Below are 20,456 nucleotides of genomic sequence, written 5' to 3' on the forward strand. Positions count from 1 at the left end.
CCTCATGTACAGAATAACAAAGGCAGGATGTTTGACAAAGAAGTTGCTGCAGGAACTTTTACTTTGTTTAAATGCACACAGAGAATGATTCCTCACTTCCACAATTGTGGATCAAAACAAAGAGGTATGAGATGAATAATAAATTTCTGTGTTAACAACATTAAAAGAGGAAAAAATGTAGGAAAACTCCCCCACTGCCACTTTTAAAAGATTTAGAAAGCAGGCTGGGCCAGTAAAGGGTCACAGAATGAGTGTTCTGCAGAAGAGAGGCAGGTTGTTACTCCTGAAAAGCATCTGATCATCATTTTCCTCATGGCATCCTTGAGCTCCTGGTTCCTGAGGCTGTAGATGAGGGGGTTCAGTGCTGGAGGCACCACCGAGTACAGAACTGACACAATCAGATCTAGGGATGGGGAGGAGATGGAGGGAGGCTTCAGGTAGGCAAATGTGGCAGTGCTGACAAACAGGGAGACCACAGCCAGGTGAGGGAGGCACATAGAAAAGGCTTTGTGCCATCCCTGCTGAGAGGGGATCTTCAGCACAGCCCTGAAGATCTGCACATAGGACAAAACAATGAAAATGAAACAACCAAATGTTAAACAGGCACTAAACAGTAAAAGTTCCCTGGAGTAGGATTTGGAGCATGAGAGCTTGAGAATCTGGGGAACCTCACAGGAGAACTGGCCCAAGGCATTGCCCTGGCACAGGGGCAGGGAAAATGTATTGGCTGTGTGCAGCAGAGCACTGAGAAACCCAGCAGCCCAGGCAGCTGCTGCCATGTGGGCACAAGCTCTGCTGCCCAGGAGGGTCCCGTAGTGCAGGGGTTTGCAGATGGCAACGTAGCGGTCATAGCACATGATGGTGAGGAGGGAAAACTCTGTTCCAAGGAAGAAGAAGAGCAGAAAGACCTGTGCAGCACATCCCATGTAGGAGATGGTTGTGGTGCTATGGAGGGAATTGTGCATGGCTTTGGGGACAGTGGTGCAGATGCAGCCCAGGTCTGTGAGGGAGAGGTTGAGCAGGAAGAAGCCCATGGGGGTGTGCAGGTGGTGGTCGCAGGCTACAGCGCTGAGGATGAGGCTGTTGGCCAGGAGGGCAGCCAGGGAGATGGCCAGGAAGAGCCAGAAGTGCAGGAGCTGCAGCTCCTGCCTGTCTGTGAATGCCAGGAGGAGGAACTGGATGAGGGAGCTGCTGTTGGACATTTGCTGTTCCTTAGGACAGTGTCTGTTCAGAAAAGGAAAGCACAGGGAACAATTAAGACAGCCCCCTCTCAGCAAAGCCAGGGCAGTTTTCAGGGAAATCCCCTCCAAGTAAAGGCTCTGAGGGTGCTTTCTGAGGGTGCTGTGACGAGCAGGAGCTCTGGCCATGTGCTGCCAAGGACTCAGCTTTGCTCTGCTGCAGTGCAGACATGGAGCTGGTTTGGGACAGCTCTCGTGATTACAGGGAATGTCACATGGAATGCAGCTTTGATGGAAAAGTTCAATTCCTGTTCTGTTGTCTTGGAGCAATTTGAGCTGCAGAAGAGAGGCACAGAGTATCCTTAAAATCATTTTGACTGGTTTTTTTGGTTACAGTCATAACACCTGTGGGGTGTTTTTTTAGGGGCTAATTTTTCTGATGACCAATCTGAAGAGTGTTGAGACAGGACAGACAGAAGGTTTGAGCTCTTCATTGCTTATTGCAGAGCCAGGAGAGCTGCAGTGCCTCTCAGTCTGTTTCCCGTCTGCCCTGCACTTTCCCTTGGGCTGCCTTGAAGATGACTTCACACACAGACTCATCTTTAAAAACCCCACCAAGATCTGTGCTGAGAGCAGGGCAGCGCTGCTTGAAAGGGCAGCTCTGTGAAGTGTCCCCTGTGCCAGCCCAGAGGTTCAGCTGTGCTGGACAGAGCAGGGCAGGAGCCCTCCGGCAGGGAAGCCACGGGCTGGGACGGGAGAGTGCCCACCTGTGGGAGGCGTGTCTGGATGCACAAGGGATGTGCCAGGGCGATGGGCCCGAGAGGACATGTGCAGTCACATATAACTCTATTGGCTGAAGAAGTCACATGGTACACAGGGATATAAGAGTGGGAATTTTGAATAAAGTTCTCTTTGTTTCACCACCCACGAGGAGTTCATTCATTTCCTTGTTATACAAGGGTCCCCTGCGACATATGGCAATCCGAAAGGGACACTTTTAGCTTATATTAAGCGAGATATTTATCCTGAATCAGGAAATCAGCTGGTGACTCCAGGATCGTCTCGGTTTTTCGGAGACGGGAGTCTTGACCACAAAAAACCTTGACGTCAATAAACCGTGCTCTTAGTGGCACCTAAGAGACGGACAGTTAGTTTAGCGAGCTCAAAAAATATTAGGATAGTGCACGGAAGAAGAGAAGAAAGAAGTTGAAGAAGAAACCGAGAGGTCAAAGCAGCCACCGGAGAGAGCGGAGAAGGTCAATGCAACATCAAAAGCGGTGAGTCTGACTGGGACACATTCCGCACGCCCAAGACTGCTCCCTGGGCAAAAGCGTGCCTGCAGCTCGGAGAACTGGGCCGCAGAGCACCTTAAGATCGTCAGGGAAAAGCCTGTCAGTCAGGGGTAAAGCGGCTCTCCGCTACCGACTGCTGTGGACTACGTGCAAGAAGCAGCTTGCCGCTGCCGCGTCTTAGCAACCCCAGCCACCGTTGACCCCCGCGGAGTCCCCGTTCCAGTTTTCTGTCCAGCAGAAACTGGCCGTGGCTCCCCGCCTGCTCGCCATCGCTGACTGACCCTGCGGCGTGCTTAAAAAGCACTGCCGGAAAAAAAGCCCTGCGCTGCATTCAAACCGCGCAGGCTTTACCAAGGCGCCGTGCCGCGCCTTCCAATACAGTGCACCCCGATCCCCGCGCCGCCCATCGAACCACGGGAGCCCCCGGAGCCGCCGCTGCCGCCGCCTGCGCGGGTCGCGCCCCATGCCCCGTCGCCGCCGCCGCTGCGGACGCCGCGCTCACCGGAGACAGAGTTGGACCCACGCCGAGCCGCCACCACGTGACTGAGAAGCCGCCGCCATCGCCGCCGCTTCGTTTGCCGCTTTGCAGCCCGCGCACACCGATTGCCACAGCCCCAAGCCGCAGCTTCTACAGCCAGCCCCCACGCCCGTCGCTACAGCTGCCCATGCCTGCCGCTGCTCTGCGCTGCCGCTTGCTGCCTGCACCGGGACATCAGCCGCCGCCGCCGGGACTCCACAGCCCAGCCGACAGAGAGCCAACACAAATCACCAAAGCAACAGACCCTCTTCAGCAGCGCACGCTAGCAACGCAGAGACCCAAAGGTAACATGGGAAACTTCTTCCCCACCGAACTATCATGGGACACAGAAGCACTGGCTGCTCTGCGGAATCCTTATTACGTTCAGGTTACAAGGGCTGAATTATCAGAGTTGGTGCGACTCATTAAGGCAGCCGTACCAGAACTACCTCTGGTTGAAGCCCTCAACATTCACATATGGGACAAAATAGGCAATCTTATCAAACTCAAGGCTCAGGGAGGAGACTCCCAAGCAAACCATTCTTACCCAGCCTGGCAAGCTATAATGACTGCATTAAGCAGATCCCACCAAAGAACGACGAACACACACCCCCACTCATGCTGCAACCAGCAGCCCCACTTTTACGCGCCGCAGTTTAAACACACAAAGCGCGGCGGGGGGAGGGAGTGGAGCCGTTCACAATTCAACTTCGGGGAAGGGAACCGGGAGCCCAAGGGACATGGACCGGCGGGAGGGAGCGTGGCCCCAGATGCGAGGTTCCAGTCAGTGGGACAGCAGCAGGGGGTCCCGTGACGGGAGTGGGGGGGCTAGCCCAGCTTACTTGCCAACCCATCCTGCACATGAACGCCGAGCACACGCCCAGGGGTGGGCACCACCATCTCGCCCGCCAAGCGATATGGACACCGACCCGTCCTTCCCCACCCCTGCGCCGTACCCCCCACCCACCACCACCGCCCACCCACAGGCAGCCGCTTTCGCCGAAGCTGCGGGGGGGGGGGGAATGGGAGGAATGGGGGGAGGAGGAGGGGGATTTCGGGATAGCTCCGCCTGCAAGGGATGAAGTGACATACCGAGAGGGTACAATTGATAGATGGGCTTTATGCAGAGAAGAGGCATTGCGTACTGGGGACTTACAAGTTATACAAGCATGTCCAGTAATTATCGGTCCACGTCAAAGCCTCAGGTTCCAACCATTGCCACATGAACTAACCAAACAACTGAGACAGCTAATAAGGGAAACTGGTGTATCATCCCCTAACACGCTTGCATTTTTAGAGTCACTGAGTTCCACATACATCTTCATGCCTCATGACTGGAGAACCCTGTTACAAATAAGCCTCCCTAACACACAGTACAATGTATGGCTGAACGATTTTAGAGAAATCTGTTCCGCTTATTCTAATGACCCACAAGCAGGGGTATCAGCACACCAACTCACAGGGGATGGGAATTATCGTTCCATAGATGCACAAACCCAGTACAATAGAGAAGTATACGAAGTCATAGCAAAACATGCCATGCGGGCAATGAGAAAACTACCCACATCAGACAGAGACACAAACTTGTCATTTACAAAAATAATGCAGGGCCCAACAGAACCTTACACACAATTCCTAGATCGGCTGCAATCTGCTCTGGATAGGCAGATTGAAAATGAGGAAGCCAGAGAAATCCTTAGCAGAAGACTGGCTTTCGAAAATGCTAATGTTGATTGTAAAAGAGTTCTGCAAACCCTTCCTAAAAGGGAAACTTGTAGCATCTCAGAATTAGTTCGTGCCTGCCAAGGGGTGAGTTCTTTAACACACCAAACAGATTTACTAGCAGTAGCACTGAGTACTCAGTTAAGGACACAGCAGGGGGCCAGACCCAGAGAAGGTTGCTTCATTTGTGGGGCCCCCGACCACTTCCAAAGGGACTGCCCTCAGAAACCTCTAGCAGTGGCACATTGAAAGCAACCCAAAGCAAGGAGGATGCCAAAAAACTGGAGGCGAGGGGCGCTGTCGCACGCCCCGATACAGCAAACACATGCGACACAGGGGAACAGGCTGGCGATTTGTGCCCCCCCAACTCAGCCAGCGCTCTGTGCCCCTGTACCCCAGCCAGCGATCTGTGCCCCTCCACCCCAGCCAGCGCTGGGCTGGACTTATCCAACAGGGACACAGTCTTCATAACTTCCACTGAGGTAGTGCTAATCCCGACTGGGCATTGGGGTCCCTAAGGGGTACATGCACTGCTGATTGGAAGATCCTCCACCACCAAAATGGGTTTGTTTGTGCTGCCAGGTGTAATAGACTCAGATTCTCATAGCGAGATTCTAATAATGGCATGGACCCCTTTACCCCCCTGCTTCATCCCGAAAGGACAGAAGATTGCTCAGTTAATCCCCTTCTACAGTGTGTCGCCTGCAGGGGAGGGGGGGAGGGAGCAGGGTTCAGGGGCCTTTGGCAGCATGGGACACCCACAAGTTTACTGGGCAGCAGCCATCACAGCCACACAGCCGCTCATGATGTGCCAGGTTAATGGGCACCGATTTACAGGCCTTTTGGACTCGGGAGCCGATGTCTCCATCATAAAGGACTCCGAATGGCCACTTGACTGGCCTACTGTTTGCCCAGCTGCAACCATTCGGGGGGTGGGAGGTACACAAAGACCCAGACAGAGTGCTCAAGTACTCACTGTCTTGGGACCAGAGGGACAATTAGCAAAGGTAGCTCCATTCATAGCCCCAATCCCTTGCTCTCTGTGGGGACGTGATATACTTTCACAGTTTGGCACAGTAATGCAAATACCTCCTGCAAGCAGCCAGGTTTTTCAATAGGGGCCATTGGTCAGCCATCCCAAGCACTGATTAAGCTAGTCTGGAAAAGTGACCAGCCAGTCTGGGTAGACCAGTGGCCCATGAAAAAAGAAAGGCTTGAACATTTAAAAATGCTTGTAAAGGAACAATTAGAAGCAGGACACATTGTGCCAACAAATAGTCCCTGGAACACTCCTGTATTTTGCATTCCCAAAAAAACTGGCAAATGGAGGATGATTCAGGATCTCAGGGCAGTAAACGCAGTCATTGAGTCTATGGGGGCATTGCAACCAGGATTACCCTCACCTGCTATGCTCCCAGCGAACTGGCCTCTGACAATAATTGATTTAAAGGATTGCTTTTTTACCATATTCCTGCACCCCGAAGATGCCCCAAGGTTTGCATTTTCCATCCCGGCATTAAACAGCCTATGCAAAGATATCACTGGGTTGTTCTCCCTCAGGGGATGAAGAACAGTCCAACCATATGCCAAACAGTAGTTGCAAATGCTATTCAACCCATCAGAAAGCGTTTCCCCTCTGCAATAATATACCAATACATGGATGATATTTTAATAAGCATGGCCACAGAAAATGAACTGCAAATTGTTGTCACTGCTTTGACTGATGCTGTCCAAGAAGCAGGCTTGCAGGTTGCAGCAGAGAAAATCCAGCGATCGCAGCCCTGGAGCTATCTTGGATGGAGAATCACGCAGCAACAGATTTCCCCACAGCCACTGCAGCTCGAGGTAAAAGACACTTTAACCTTACATGAGTTGCAAAAACTCCTGGGAGCTATTAATTGGTTAAGGCCTATTCTAGGCTTAACCACAGAGGAGCTACACCCTCTCTTTGTGTTACTAAAGGGGGACTCTGATCTAACGTCTAACAGGGCTCTGACAGCAGAGGCCAAACAGGCTTTAGACATTTGTGCCAAGGCGATAGAATCTAGGCAGAGCAGAAGGAGAGATCCTGAACTGCAAATCTGCCTGGCCTTAGTTCCCAGCAGGTATCAGCCATTTGCAGTCTTGTTTCAGTGGGACCAGACTGAAAAGGACCCACTGCTGGTTCTAGAATGGCTATTTCTGCCCCACACCCCACCTAAAACTGTATGGACAACTAATGAAATGTTTGCTAAGCTTGTTATTAAAGGCAGAGCTCGACTACAGGAACTAGATGGAAAGGATCCAGCGGTCATCTACATTCCAGCCACGAAGGACAATTTAGCTTGGATGCTGGCTGAGGACGCCGAGTTCCAAGCTGCCTTAGCAGGTTTTGATGGTAACATTTCAGTTAACCTCCCTAAGCACAAACTTTGGGCAGAAATCGGTAATTTGCCTTTAAGAACCACGACTAGATGCAGAAGTGAGCCAGTAAAAGGCCTCACAGTTTTTACAGATGCATCTGGACGATCACAGAAAGCTGCAGTGACTTGGATAAATCCTGATACAGGACAATGGGAACAAAAAGTACAGACCATGAACCAATGCTCTGTGCAGGTTCTGGAACTGGCTGCCATTCGTATTGCCTTGGAAAAGTTTTCTGAACAACCTGTTAATATTGTCACTGATTCTTGTTATGCTGCAGGGTTAGTTTCACGTCGAGAATGTTCATTTCTTCGGGATGTTTCTAACCCTCATTTGTTGTTTGAAATGCGTTGTATTTGGTTCCTTGTCAATCACAGAAGGTTTGATTTTTATATAATGCACATCAGGTCTCACACTGATATGCCAGGGCCAATAGCTGAAGGGAACCAGGAAGCTGACAAAGCAGCAATGTTCAATACAGTACCTAGGACCCTTGAGCAAGCAAAATTGTCCCATTCATTTTTCCACCAAAATGCACGCTCTCTAAAGAGACAATTCAAAATTACAATTAATCAGGCTCGAGATATCATATTGACTTGTCCAGACCGTCAAAAAATCACCCCCATGCCATCTCAGGAAGGTGTTAACCCCAGAGGGTTAGTATCCAATGAGATATGGCAATCAGATATTACACACATCCCAGAATTTGGTCCCTTGAAATATGTACATGTAACTGTAGACACACATTCACAGTACATCACTGCTACAGCACACACAGGTGAGAAAGCCAAGGATGTAATAAGACACTGGCTAAGCTGTTTTGCTACCCTTGGCACTCCAAAACAGATAAAAAGTGATAATGGACCAGCATATGTCTCTGAAAAGGTAAGGAATTTCCTATCAGAATGGGGAATTTCACATATTACAGGAATTCCACACTCACCTACGGGACAAGCAATTGTAGAAAGGGCACATCGCACACTGAAAGAGATGCTAATAAAACAAAGAGGGGGGGAGAAGCTCTATAGTCTGCAAGAACGTTTGTGGAAAGCCACATATGTTATCAATTTTTTAAATTGTGACAGTGCTGAAAGAAGCAGATATGAGAAGCAGCACAAATCTCAGGTGTTTGCCTCTCCCAGGCCGTTAGTCATGGTAAAAGATTTGATTTCAGGACAGTGGACAGGACCTTTAGATCTTATGACTTGGGGAAGAGGTTACGCTTGTGTGGCAACAGGAAAAGAACTGAAGTGGATTCCCTCCAGGTGTGTAAAGCCCTATTTGGATACACAATCACAGCTGCAGGAACCAGATAACGCAGAAGTTTAAAAAGAGTTATGTTATGTTTCAGTTTATATTAATGACCAATGTGGTGACAAGCAATCTACAAATATTGGTGTGTGTATGTATGTGCGAGAATGATGACGGCCGTCAGCGTGTGAGATGAGTGAATGAATAAAAGATTGTGTGACTGGAAAACATAAAAACACAGAACACCTCACAAAACCACATTACCTACACCACAAGGTCACTGAAAGAATTGAGTTTTGATATGCTTAGCCTGTTTCTTGAATAAAGTTTGAAATCCCCAGTTATTAAAAAACCCTTAGGTTAATAAAAGTTATAATTTACACACAGTTGGGTTAAAGGCCCCAAGTTAATAAAATAGTCATCCAAGTTGCACTACCCTATAGGAATATAAGGTTTTAAAAGGTTTATATTAGAGTTAAGAAACTGAGCGAAGCAATGTGCTGGGTCGCTGCGAAGCTTGGTAGTTTACAATGTTCTGGTTGTTTACACTGTTTTTGCACTGTTTTTTGTGACTTCTTTAGGATATTTGAGAGAGGGGATGTATGGGAGGCGTCTGGATGCACAAGGGATGTGCCAGGGCGATGGGCCCGAGGGAACATATAACTCTATTGGTTGAAGAAGTCACAGGGTACACAGGGATATAAGAGTGGGAATTTTGAATAAAGTTCTCTTTGTTTCACCACCCACGAGGAGTTCATTCATTTCCTTGTTATACAAGGGTCCCCTGCTACACCCACCCCCAAGGGAAGGCTCAGCACTGTCCAGGATCCTGTGCTCATTTGTGATCCTGCCTGAAATATTCATCTCTGAGAGTAAAAGAGTTTGAATTTCAGTGCAGCCTCCTGAACGGAGAGAACAATGTCTATGCTACAATGCCTAAGTAGGAAACACCCATCAGGACTAATTCCTTTCCTGTAGCCTCTGTCTTTTCTGAGCTTTCAAGAAATTCTCCATTCAATATGGTGTAGTGGTCTGGAGCTGTGAGCTGGTCTGACCCTGCAACACCAAGACATGGAAAAGATCCTCCCTCAGCTGCCAGGTTTGCTCCTTGTCCACAGCCCTTCTGCCCCAGCCCTGGCAGCAGTTCTCCGTGCCAGTTGAGAGCTGCCCCTGGCAGGCAGCAGAGTCCCTGCCCAGCACAGTGCCCTGGGCTGCAGGACCCTGCTCTGCCCCACAGCCCTGGGCACCCCTGGCTGCACTCCCAGCTTCACAGCTCTACCAAAGTGACCCAAAACAGCCCCGTGCTCACCCATCCCATCAGCTGGGGCTGGGCCAGCTTTAGGAGATGCCTCCAGGAGCTGCCCCTACACTGCCCAGCAGTCACAGACTCACCATGTGCAGCCCTGCCAAGATTCCTCCTGCAGGGAGCTCTCAGCCCTCCTGCCAGTGCTGAGCCCCTTGAAGCTCTGTCTGTGCCCTGCTGGTGTCCCTGAGCTGCCCTGGCAGTGCCCTCAGCCCTGCTGGGCTGTGCAGAGGAGCTGCTCCTGGGCAGAGCTGTCTCTTTGAAGCTCTTCTTGGTTGCCAGGAGCTCCCTGTGTGCCAGGAGCCCGGCCCAGCTCAGCAGCACAGCAACAGCCCCAGGCATTTCATGACCCTCAGGGGGGTTTGATGTTGTTTACATGAGACTCAGTCCCTGAGAGAAAATTCAAACAACTTATCAAGAACTCAAAATGAGATTGAAACACTGAAGTTTCTTGTAGTGCTAATGAATCTCACTGAGGGACACAACTGAGAACGTGTCCCCAGGTTCCAGTTAGAGCAAAAAACTGCAGACAGTGATGACAAGGATGGACAAGCACAGGAAAGGTGGCTCTGATGCTGAATAAACACTGACTACTTTACTTAATCCTACAGGCCAAGCCCTGACCCCCAGCCCCTGGGAAGGCAGATCCTGTCCCTGCCTCATTCCTCGGGGCTCTTCCTGGGGCACTGGGATGTGGGATGTGCAATGCCAAGGGCAGGACCATGGGGTGGCACCTGCCAGGCTGCTGAGCAGGGACAAGGAGGCCATGAGCCCCCAGGGCTGCAAGGGCCACGTGTCTCCTCCTGGCATCAGGGGCACAGACAGCAGCCATGGCCAAAGGCCTGCAGAAGGTGGCTGTGTCAGGGCCTTTCAGCTTCTCCCCATCCCTGTCTCCTCTCCAGCCCAGGCTGTCCTACGGTGTCCATGCCCTGCCCCTTTCCCTGCAGGCTGTCGTCATCCCCCCGGCTGCCCCACCTGGCTGGCACCTTCCTGCACTGACATCTCTGTGTCCTCCCTGGCTCTTCCTGCACACACAAAGCCTTGGGCTCATCCAGACTCCTTTGTGACATATTGCACCACAACACTGACCTCAGAGGGAAATTTCTGACTTCTTGTCCCCAGTCTAGGCCACCCCAGCTGCCCTTGGTGGCACTAGTTCTTTCTTAGGCTGTTTTCTGACAGGAAGAAAAGCTCCACCAGCTCTGACACCCCCCTTCCAGACCTCTCAGGCTACTCCTCTACTGTCCTCAATCTTTGCACCACTGACCCCTGAGTCCTCAGCCTCTATATACGGGTCATGTGCTTGAGACCCCAAATTCCTTCCTGGGAGATCTCTGGGACCTCTCCAAGCTTTCTGAAGATGACAATAGAGTGCTCTTATCCCAGGAAACACAGAGGGACACCTTTTTCCAAGGGTTGTCTTGGCAGAATGAGGCACAATCTCTTTAAACTTTCTGGGACAAGGGAGCTCTGAGCTCTGGGTATGGAGGGAGCTCCAAGTGCCATCACTGGAGTGGGAGCTACAAATCATCAGGTCTTGTGTTCTTTGGAGGGCCAGACACTGGTGAGACTGCTGTGTGTGTGCACATGAAATGACTTGAAGGGCACATTGAACTGTCTCAAAACACTGTCAAAGCAGGAAAATCCCATAAGGCGCCACAACACATAAGCACTGGTGGCAAAGAGGAAGGCATTTAATTCCAAGGCCTAAACAGAGGTGAAGCTTTGGAAGTAGCCCCCAGGTCAGAACTGCACTGTGCAGACTGTGGGAAAGAGCAGACAGCCCCAACAGGAAGCCAGGGCTGGTAAGGCAGGTCTGGGGAACCCATCCAGACAAAGATTCCCACCTGCAGACTGGAAGCACACCGGGAAAACTCCCACTGTGGCAAGCTGTGGGAAAGGAAGCAAGTCCTTGTAGACGTGCCAGCCCAAGCTGTGGGAACAGCATCTACCCCCTGAATACCTGGGGTTTGGGCTGTATAAAAGTGATAGCCCAGAAGCACAACTTGGGGACCCTCCACCGAGCAGAGCAGGGTGAAGAAGGACCGGTGGGAGCCTCAGGGATCTCCATGGTGTGATACATTTACTTCATCTCTGTCTCTCTCTCACTGGCTTCCCACCACCCCTTCTTCTCTCTCTTTCCATTTCTTTCTTTCTCTCTCCCTCATCTTTACTGTTAAATCAAACCTGGACTGCTGACTTTGGCACATGGTCTCCTTTGCAGCTGAATGTGGGCAAAGGCGTCTTTTAATAATGGGAACCTGAGAGTATCCATGAGGTTTTACAGTGTGGGAATGGCCACAAGATCCATGAGGTTCCACAGAGTCACAGGGTCCATTTGGCTTCATAAGGCTCTGTAGTGTGATAATGGACCCTTGATTCCATGGGTTTGCAAAATGTCTCAGGACTCCTTCGGTTCTAGGAGGTCCCACATATCACAGTGGCCCCTTGGTTCCATGAGATTCCGCAGTGTCCCAGGAATCCTTTGGTTCCATGAGGCCCTGCAGTGTCACAGTGACCTAGTAATTCCATGTGGTTCCACATTGTCCCACGGTTCCTTTGGTTGAATGAGGTTCTGCAGTGTCACAGTGGCCCCTTGATTCCATGAGGTTCTGAAAAGTCCCAGGAATCCTTTGGTTCCATGAGGCCCTGCAGTGTCACAGTGTCCTTTGAGTCCCCGAGGTTCCTCAGTATCACAATGGTCCCCTGATTCTATGAGGTCCCGAAATGTCTCAGGGCTCCCTTGGTTCCATGAGGCTTTTCATGGCACAATGAACCCTTGATTCCATGAGGTTCCACAGTGTCCCAGGGTTCCTTTGATTTCATGAGGCCTTGGATTTTCACAATGACCCCTTGGTTCCAGGAGGTTCCACAGTGTCCTTGCTGGAACACACATGGCTGTAATGTTGTCACCCCTGCAGAGCTGCCTCCAGCTCTGGGGTCCAGCACAGGAAGGACATGGACCTGATGGAGCGAGTGCAGAGGGGAGCAGCAAGATGATCAGAGGGATGGAGCAGCTCTGCTGTGAGGAAAGGCTGAGAGAATTAGGATTGTTCAGGTTGGAGAAAAGAAGGTTTTGGGGTGACCTAACTGTGGCCTTCCAGAGCCTGAAGGGAGCCAATAAGAAGGATGGAGAGAGACTTTGGACAAGGGCCTGGAGTGACAGGACAAGGGGGAATGGTTTCACACTGAGAGAGGGCAGGGTTAGATGGGATATTAAAAAGAAATTCTTTATGGGGAGAGTGGTGAGGCCCTGGCACAGGTTGCTCAGAGAAGTTCTGGCTGCCCCAACCCTGGAAGTGTTCAAGGTCAGGCTGGATGGGTCTCAGAAAAACCTGGTGTAGTGTCAGGGGATTGGAACAAGTTGGTCTTCAAGGTCCCTTCCCACTCAAACCATTCCATGATTCTGTGACTGGTGGGGGATGTGTTGATCGGAGTCGTCGGGCACAGAGACCCCAAAATGATGGAGTTTTCCTTTCTGAGTGAAGGCAGGAGGGGGCAGCAGAACTGACACCTTGGACTGCTGGTGGTCAGACTTTGTGCTGTCTGGGAGACTGACTGATCTGGGTGTGAGTGCAGATGTGCTGGAGGGCAGGAAGGCTCTGCAGAGGGATCTGGACAGGCTGGATCAATAAGGCCAAGTGTCAGATCCTGCACTTGGGTCCCAACAACCCCCTGGAACGCTCCAGGCTGGGGGCAGAGGGGCTGGAGAGCTGTTCAGCAGGAAGGGACTTGGGGGTGCTGCTTGACAGGGGCTGGATATGAGGCAGAGTGTGCCCAGGGGGGCAAGAAGGCCAAGGGCATCGTGGCCTTTGTGGAGAAGAGTGTGGCCAGCAGGAGCAGAGAACTGATTGCCCCCCTGTGCTGGGCACTGGGGAGGCCCCACCTGGAGTGCTGTGTCCAGTTCTGGCCCCTCAGTGCCAAAAGGCCCTTGAGGGGCTGGAGCGTGTCCAGAGAAGGGAACGGAGCTGGGGAAGGTTCTGGAAAACATGTCTGCTGAGGGATGGCTGAGGGAACTGGGCTTGTTGAGTGTGGAGAAGGGGAGGCCCAGGGGGGACCTCATTGCTCTCTACAAGGCTATTTGTGAAGTGGCTTGTAATTTTTATAATCTGTGTATATAGATACATATGCCTTGTATTTTTGGAAAATAAATCCATTTCATTAAATGTCCCATTTCACCAGTGAGAACCTGCATTAAACTTTGATTGTATTTTGTACTTAATGAGTTTGTAGCATTAATGGTTGGGGATATTGTAGAACTCACATTTGACAACAGTAACAGCAGTAACAGGAGACTTCAGGTATTTGTAGAGGAGATTTTTTGGGCCTCTTTCTTGGTTTTGGGAACACAAAGGCTGATGCTTGGCAAAGATAGAATATTGTTATTGTAGTGTAGATAACATTTTTATGAATTGAAAGACACCTTCTGTGTTTTCAGCAAGTTTGTCAGTCAAGAACATTAGGACTGTAGGTGAGATCTGTCTGTACCTTGTTTTCAGACAAACCTGGTTTTGTTTTTCCATTTTTTCTTTAAAGGTTCTCACTGGATATTTTTCTTCCAAAGATTCAGATGACTGGTTGGGTAAAAGTCCTTGAGCAAAATTCTGTGCTGTTTGTGCCAGGTATGTTATACTGTGTTGTGGCTTCCAGCTCTTCCTCAAAACTCTTCCTGACACCTTTCTAGCCCCCAGTCATCTGCTCAAATCTCTAAAACATGTGACTCATGTTCCATTTTTATATTCATCTTCATATGACTCCTGAATCTTTCTGGGTGCATTTTTGTTTGTTTTCTCATTGGGTTGTAAATTAGCTGTTGTCACATTTGTTTTCTCGAGTAAGACTTTGGCCTTTCAGTTACACACCAAGTAATTCTTCCATCCTTTTCTGCTTTATAATCCTTACCTAAAGGAAGGGGGTGAATGTGAAAGCCTTAATTTACTTAATGAAACAGTTGTCTACAAAAGAAGTTGCTTCAAACACCAATTGCAAAAGCATCCAAATGTGTGGATCCTGAAAGATCCAGTATTGCCCTCTCTGGTGATCGCAGATAATGTTTAGTTGAAGCACTGATTTTTATTTTCCATTTTTTTAAGAGAAGAGGAAAAATACTTGAAAACACCAGGAGCTTTATTGAAGTTGACATATTTTGCTCAATGCAAAAAAGTTTATTATTTCAAACTAACACCCAAAAAAGAGTGCATCTGTGAATAAAGTCACATCTTACCGGGAATTCCTCTCTAAATCTGAGAAACCTGGCAAACAGCCTTAGCTAAAAATACCCAAACCTACGTGACTTATGATTTGACTGCTGTGCTTACAGAACATCTGATGTGGTAAAAGCAGAACTAGGGCTGTCCAGGGCACTCATGTTCTGTGCAGTCTCTGACAGGAACTCATGATGGACTTTGCTGGCCAGAAAGGACATGTCTGCTCTTTCCTGCAGTGTCAAAGTTACCAGGGATGTGTCTTTGAGACTAAAACCTTGCTTTAATGGACTTTGAGACGTAGACCTTGAGGTTTGGTTTGTTCACAGCCTCATTCTGTCCATTCAGCTCCCTCTGTTGGAGGCAATTCCGTTTCCAGGGGAGGTCACCTCAGTTTTGAAGTTGAAGTCTCAGATTTCACTCTGGAAAACTTGGTCAGTGTGTTGGTGTCTCATGAGTGGGTGTTGTATGTGTTGGATTTCAGTCTCACACTTGAGGAACAGAAGGTTTCAATAGACCTCAAGTGGCTGAAGCCCTGGGTTTGGCTATAAGGACTTGTCTTTCACTACTGTGGTCTTTTAATAGAGCAACAGAGAATTGCAGCAAAAAACTGAAGAGAAAAACTTTGTAAATTTTGTTTCAGAATTGTTGCCTTGAACCTTTGGTCGAGGTTGGGAATGGTTTGTCTCCCTTGGCAGGGAGTGCCAGTACTCTTTGTCATTCTGACATGACTGCCCAGGTCCCTGATTTTATCATGACCAAAATACTGGGCTTGGAAACCAAACCAGGAGCTGGTAGGTAACAGCAGCTTGAAAAATGGACTGATGCCTAATTGATGTGGCAGAAGGAATGAAAGACTCGTGACAGCTAAGAAAAAAACTGGGCTTTTCAGTGCCTACCTCAGGTTAGGATCACTGCCTGTGTCTTAGTGGAGGAAGATGTTTTTGTAACTTTATTGAAACTTGTTAGTAAAATGTGCCTGAATTCCTAAGGAAACAACCACTGTGAAATCTTTAAAAAACAAATGTAGATTTCCAAAGTGTAGAAGTTGCTATTAATATTTTGGCCATTCTGTGGCATCTTTTTGATGTATGAATAACTCTGAGAACAAGAAATTCTTAATTATAACACATTATCAGGTCTGTTTACTGCTAATTATTTTACAAGGTTGAGAGAAGAGTTTAAGATGAAAATTGTGGGGTTACTTGCAAAGTTTTTGGTACAACCAATGCAGTTGAACCTGGTGGGGAAATTTGCCCTTAAATTGGTTTTGGCAGATCTCATGAGTGCCTAAGGCAGAGGTCAACCCAACTGGAAAGAGCCTTTCAAGGATGACTAAGATGTAACTAAATTACCTTTTTGAGAGGTGGGGAAAGCTGATGTCAGGAATTAAATTTCCTTATGTTAAGGTTATTAAAAATATACCAATATGTAAATATTAAAATTATTTTAATGGTCTTATTTATGGGGTTTTCACTGTGATTATGTTAGTACTTCTGAGTGTTTGACTGTGACAAAAATGGACAGCTTTGTGGTGTGGGTTTTTTTGTATTTTTCATGTTTTGATACTTTGGTCAAGGCATTAACATTAAAAATCATTCAAAATTTTAATTCATCTTCAAACACCGAAATAGATTTGGAATGAGGTTAATGAGAACAGTGGGAGGGAAAAAAACCCCAAGCCCAAAACCAAAACAACCCCAAAAACTGTTCATTTTTCCATTGTATTTTAAAGAAGGAAGTCTGTAGAGCAGCAGAAAACAGGACATGTGGGCAGGTGTCAAAGTCAGACTGGGGCTTGTTGCACTGGTTCCAGTGCTCTTTGCTTCAGTGTAACTGGTCATTTTGAGATGAGACTGGGGAAACTGGGCTGCCAGGGCAGAGACCACTGGCTGGCCCCACTGGTTTTTGCTGGGCAGTGGGTAATTTCTGCCTCACTTGTCAGAATCAGCCCACGGTTATCAGGGAATGGGGTAGTGGTGAATTTGGCTTTCAGACTAAAATGAGGTTAAACTTACACTTATTCAAAAGAATAAACTGATGTTGGAGTGCAGATACTCAAAATCCCAAAGACCTTTTGAAACCTTTTTTGCGTGTCAGTCCTACGGCCGAAGCTCTTCCTGCAGTTGGGGCACTGCTAGGACTTCCCTTACTGGTGGGTCCGTTGGTGTTTGTTCAAATTAGACCTCTGGCTGAAGCTCTTCCCACACTCCACACACTTGTAGGGCCTCTCCCCAGTGTGGATGCGTCGGTGGATGATGAGGGTGGAGTTCCGCTTGAAGCCCTCCTTGCAGTCAGTGCAGCGGAAGGGCCTCTCATCCGTGTGCGTCCGCTGGTGCTTCAGGAGATGTGAGCTGGTCTGGAACCTCTTCCCACATTCTGAGCACTTGTAGGGTCGTTCCCCAGTGTGAATGCGCTGGTGGATGCAGAGGGTGGAGCTGTCCCTGAAGGTCTTCCCACATTCCTCACATGTGTGGGGCCGTTTCCCACTGTGGATGTGCTGGTGTCGGATCAGGCTGGATCTCTGCCTGAAGCTCTTCCCACATTCCCTACACATGTAGGGACGTTCCTCAGTGTGGATGTGCTGGTGGGTAAGGAGGTTGGAGCTCTTCCTGAAGCTCTTCCCACATTCCAAGCACCTGAAGGGTTTCTCTCTGCTGGGAGGCTGCTCAGGGACCACCAGGTCACAGCTCCCCCTCAAGCTGTGGCCACCTTCCTGGCACAGGTTGGCTCTTTCCTCCTCAGAGCACCCAGGGATGGCTTTGGAGCCCCTCCTGCGGGGGGATCTCCGGCCCTTTTCCTCCCCACTGCCTTCCTGCGCCGTGGAGCCCTTCAAAACGGCCTCTCCCACCAGGGTCTCATGGGGGGATTTGTTCTCCGGGCTCTCCGTCCTCAGTTCGGGGCCTGGGGCAGGAAGCAAGAAGGACAGGCAGGGGATTTGCCTCTGGCCCACAGGGAAGGCCAAGGACATCCCCCCAACTCCGGCCCCGGCAGGACGGCGGCGCCAGCGGGGTTGTCCTGCAGCCGGGGCCATGCTCGGCTGACAGAGCCAGCACAACACCCGCCCAAAGGGACACTGACTTCCTCCTCACCTGCCTGGGGGGCCCAAGGCATCTTCCTCTTCCTCGCAGCCTCCTCCTCCATCTGCCCAAGCTTTGGGAAGGACAAATCCTGATAGGGGGGAAAACAAGGGCTGAGCGTGTTGGCTTGGGGGTTCCTCCTGCCCAAGTCCATTTCTAGAACTCACCAGGCATCCTGTGTCCATAAAAACCTCCAAAACACCAAGATTCAGCTCAGAAAAACCCAAACCACCAAGTTTCAGGCAAAAACCCCATCAGAAATAGTAAGACGACTTTTGCCCCCCCAAACTGCAAAAAGTTGAGACTCAGCTAAAAAATATTCCAAAATATGAAGATTAGCCCAAAACATCTCTCCCAGAAGTTCCCTCTCTCTGGTGTCTCCCCTCTGGGGTACAGAGAGTCTCCCCTGTCTGGGATGCTGGGAGTTTCACTTAGAGATGCTGGCAGTGCTGGGGGTCCCAAGGCTCCCTTCTCCTCTCTCTCGCTTTCAGGGTGCGACATTCCCTGATATTCCCCCTCTTCAGGTTCTCCACTTTGTTGTCCCAGGGATCCCAGGGGTCCCCACTGTCCAGGTTTCCCCTTCTCCATGCCCCCCGTTTCAGGTTCCCAGGGGTCCCGGGGCTCCTCCCTCTCCGTGCTCCCCCCTCCAGGCTCCCGGGGGTCCCCCAGCTCCAGCATCGCCCCGCTCTGCCCTCCACACTCAGCAGTTCCTGGGCTCCACACCCACCCCTGGCACTCCCAGGGGGCCCCAAAACCCCTGTGTCCCCCCCACCGGCACCGGGCTGACAATGGAGCCGGCGGGGCCTGACCCAGCAACACCAACCCCCACCACAGGAGGGATCCACACAAGGGCCGGCTGTGCCCAAGGCAATCAAACAGCCCCACAGGCGGGGGGACACCAAAGGCTGCCCCAGGGCAACGAGAGCAGGGAGTGGATTGGGCCCCCTGACACATAGGCAGGCTCTGGGTTCAGCCTGATCAGGGGCAATTTGGCACCAACAGCATGGCCCCGACTGCTGGCTCGGCACAGGGGGCCCGAGCTCCCCCCAGTCCAGGTTCTCGCAGCTCCCCCCTCTCTCCAGCCTCCCCCACTCTCCAGGGATCAAGGCATGGGGACACCAAGGCGCCCCCATCGCACACCCGCTCATGCTCTCCCCCCTCCCCTTAGCCCCCCTCTCCCACCGCTTTCCCGGGCTGTTTCCTGGTGTGGATGCATTGGTGTCGGATCAGGTGGCAGCTCCGGCTAAAGCTCTTCCCACATTCCCCACACGTGTAGGGCCGTTCACCAGTGTGGATGTGCTGGTGTCGGATCAGGTGGGTGCTCTGCCTGAAGCTCTTCCCACATTCCAAGCACCTGAAGGGTTTCTCTCTGCTGGGAGGCTGCTCAGGGACCACCAAGTCAGAGCTCCCACTCAGGCTCTGGCCACCTTCCCGGCACAGGCTGGCTCTTTCCTCCTCAGAGCACCCTGGGCTGGCTTTGGAGCCCCTCCTGCGGGGGGATCTCCGGCCCTTTTCCTCCCCGTTGCCTTCCTGCGCCGTGGAGCCCTTCAAAACGGCCTCTCCCACCAGGGTCTCATGGGGGGATTTGTCCTCCGGGCTCTCCGTCCTCAGCTCGGGGCCTGGGGCAGGAAGCAAGAAGGACAGGCAGGGGATTTGCCTCCGGCCCACAGGGAAGGCCAAGGACATCCCCCCAACTCCGGCCCCAGCAGAACGGCGGCGCCAGCGGGGTTGTCCTGCAGCCGGGGCCATGCTCGGCTGACAGAGCCAGCACAACACCCGCCCAAAGGGACACTGACTTCCTCCTCACCTGCCTGGGGGGCCCAAGGCATCTTTCTCTTCCTCGCAGCCTCCTCCTCCACCCACCCAAGCTTTGGGAAGGACAAATCCTGATGGGGGGAAAACAAGGGCTGAGCGCGTTGGCTTGAGGGTTCCTCCTGCCCAAGTCCATCTCTAGAACTCACCGGGCATCCTGTGACCATAAAAACCTTCAAAACACCAAGATTCAGCTCAGAAAAACCCAAACCTCAGAGATTCAGGCAAAAACCCTCTCAGAAATAGCAAGAAAACCCTCGCCCACCCAAAGTGCAAAAAGTTGAGATTCAGCTAAAAAACTACTCCAAAATATGAAGGTTAACCCAAAGAAATTCTCCCAGGAGTTACCCCTCTCTGGTCTCTCCCCTCTGGTGTTGGGAATTGCTTCCCTTTCTGAGATGCTGGGGGTCCCACTCAGGGATGCTGGGAGTGTTGGGGGTCCCAAGGTTCCCTTCTCCTCTGACCCTCGCCTTCGGGATGCCGAGTTCCCAGACATTCCCCTTCTCCAGGTTCTCAACTTTGTTGTCACAGGGATCCCAGTGGTACCCACTGTCCAGGCTTCCCCTTCTCCGCACCCCCCCGTTTCAGGTTCCCAAGGGTCCTGGGGCTCCTCCCTCTCCGTGCTCCCCCCTCCAGGCTGCTGGGGGTCCCCCAGCTCCAGCATCGCCCCGCTCCACCCTCCAAACTTGGCAGC

General features: G+C 50.9%; 3 protein-coding genes across 3 annotated transcripts in view; 1 reads left to right on the plus strand and 2 right to left on the minus strand.

The window, feature by feature from the left end:
- The window catches only part of LOC135405248 (zinc finger protein 271-like), a 774,083-nt gene extending 754,321 nt beyond the window's left edge, over nucleotides 1-19,762 (minus strand). Inside the window, exon 1 of the mRNA XM_064639916.1 lies at nucleotides 19,133-19,762. Coding sequence (XP_064495986.1) covers nucleotides 19,133-19,699 — 567 coding nt within the window. The 5' untranslated portion in view covers nucleotides 19,700-19,762. The remainder of the gene's footprint in view (nucleotides 1-19,132) is intronic.
- Nucleotides 1-20,456, plus strand: part of LOC135405395 (zinc finger protein 239-like) — a 669,637-nt gene that overhangs the window by 308,613 nt on the left and 340,568 nt on the right. The gene's annotated exons all lie outside the window — the stretch shown is intronic.
- Nucleotides 213-1,202, minus strand: LOC135404708 (olfactory receptor 14C36-like). Its single transcript, XM_064639448.1, has one exon. The coding sequence runs from the start codon at nucleotides 1,200-1,202 to the stop codon at nucleotides 213-215; it is 990 nt and encodes a 329-aa protein (XP_064495518.1).

Source organism: Pseudopipra pipra, chromosome W (assembly GCF_036250125.1).
Source record: "Pseudopipra pipra isolate bDixPip1 chromosome W, bDixPip1.hap1, whole genome shotgun sequence".
In the NCBI taxonomy this organism is placed as follows: Eukaryota; Metazoa; Chordata; class Aves; order Passeriformes; family Pipridae; genus Pseudopipra; species Pseudopipra pipra.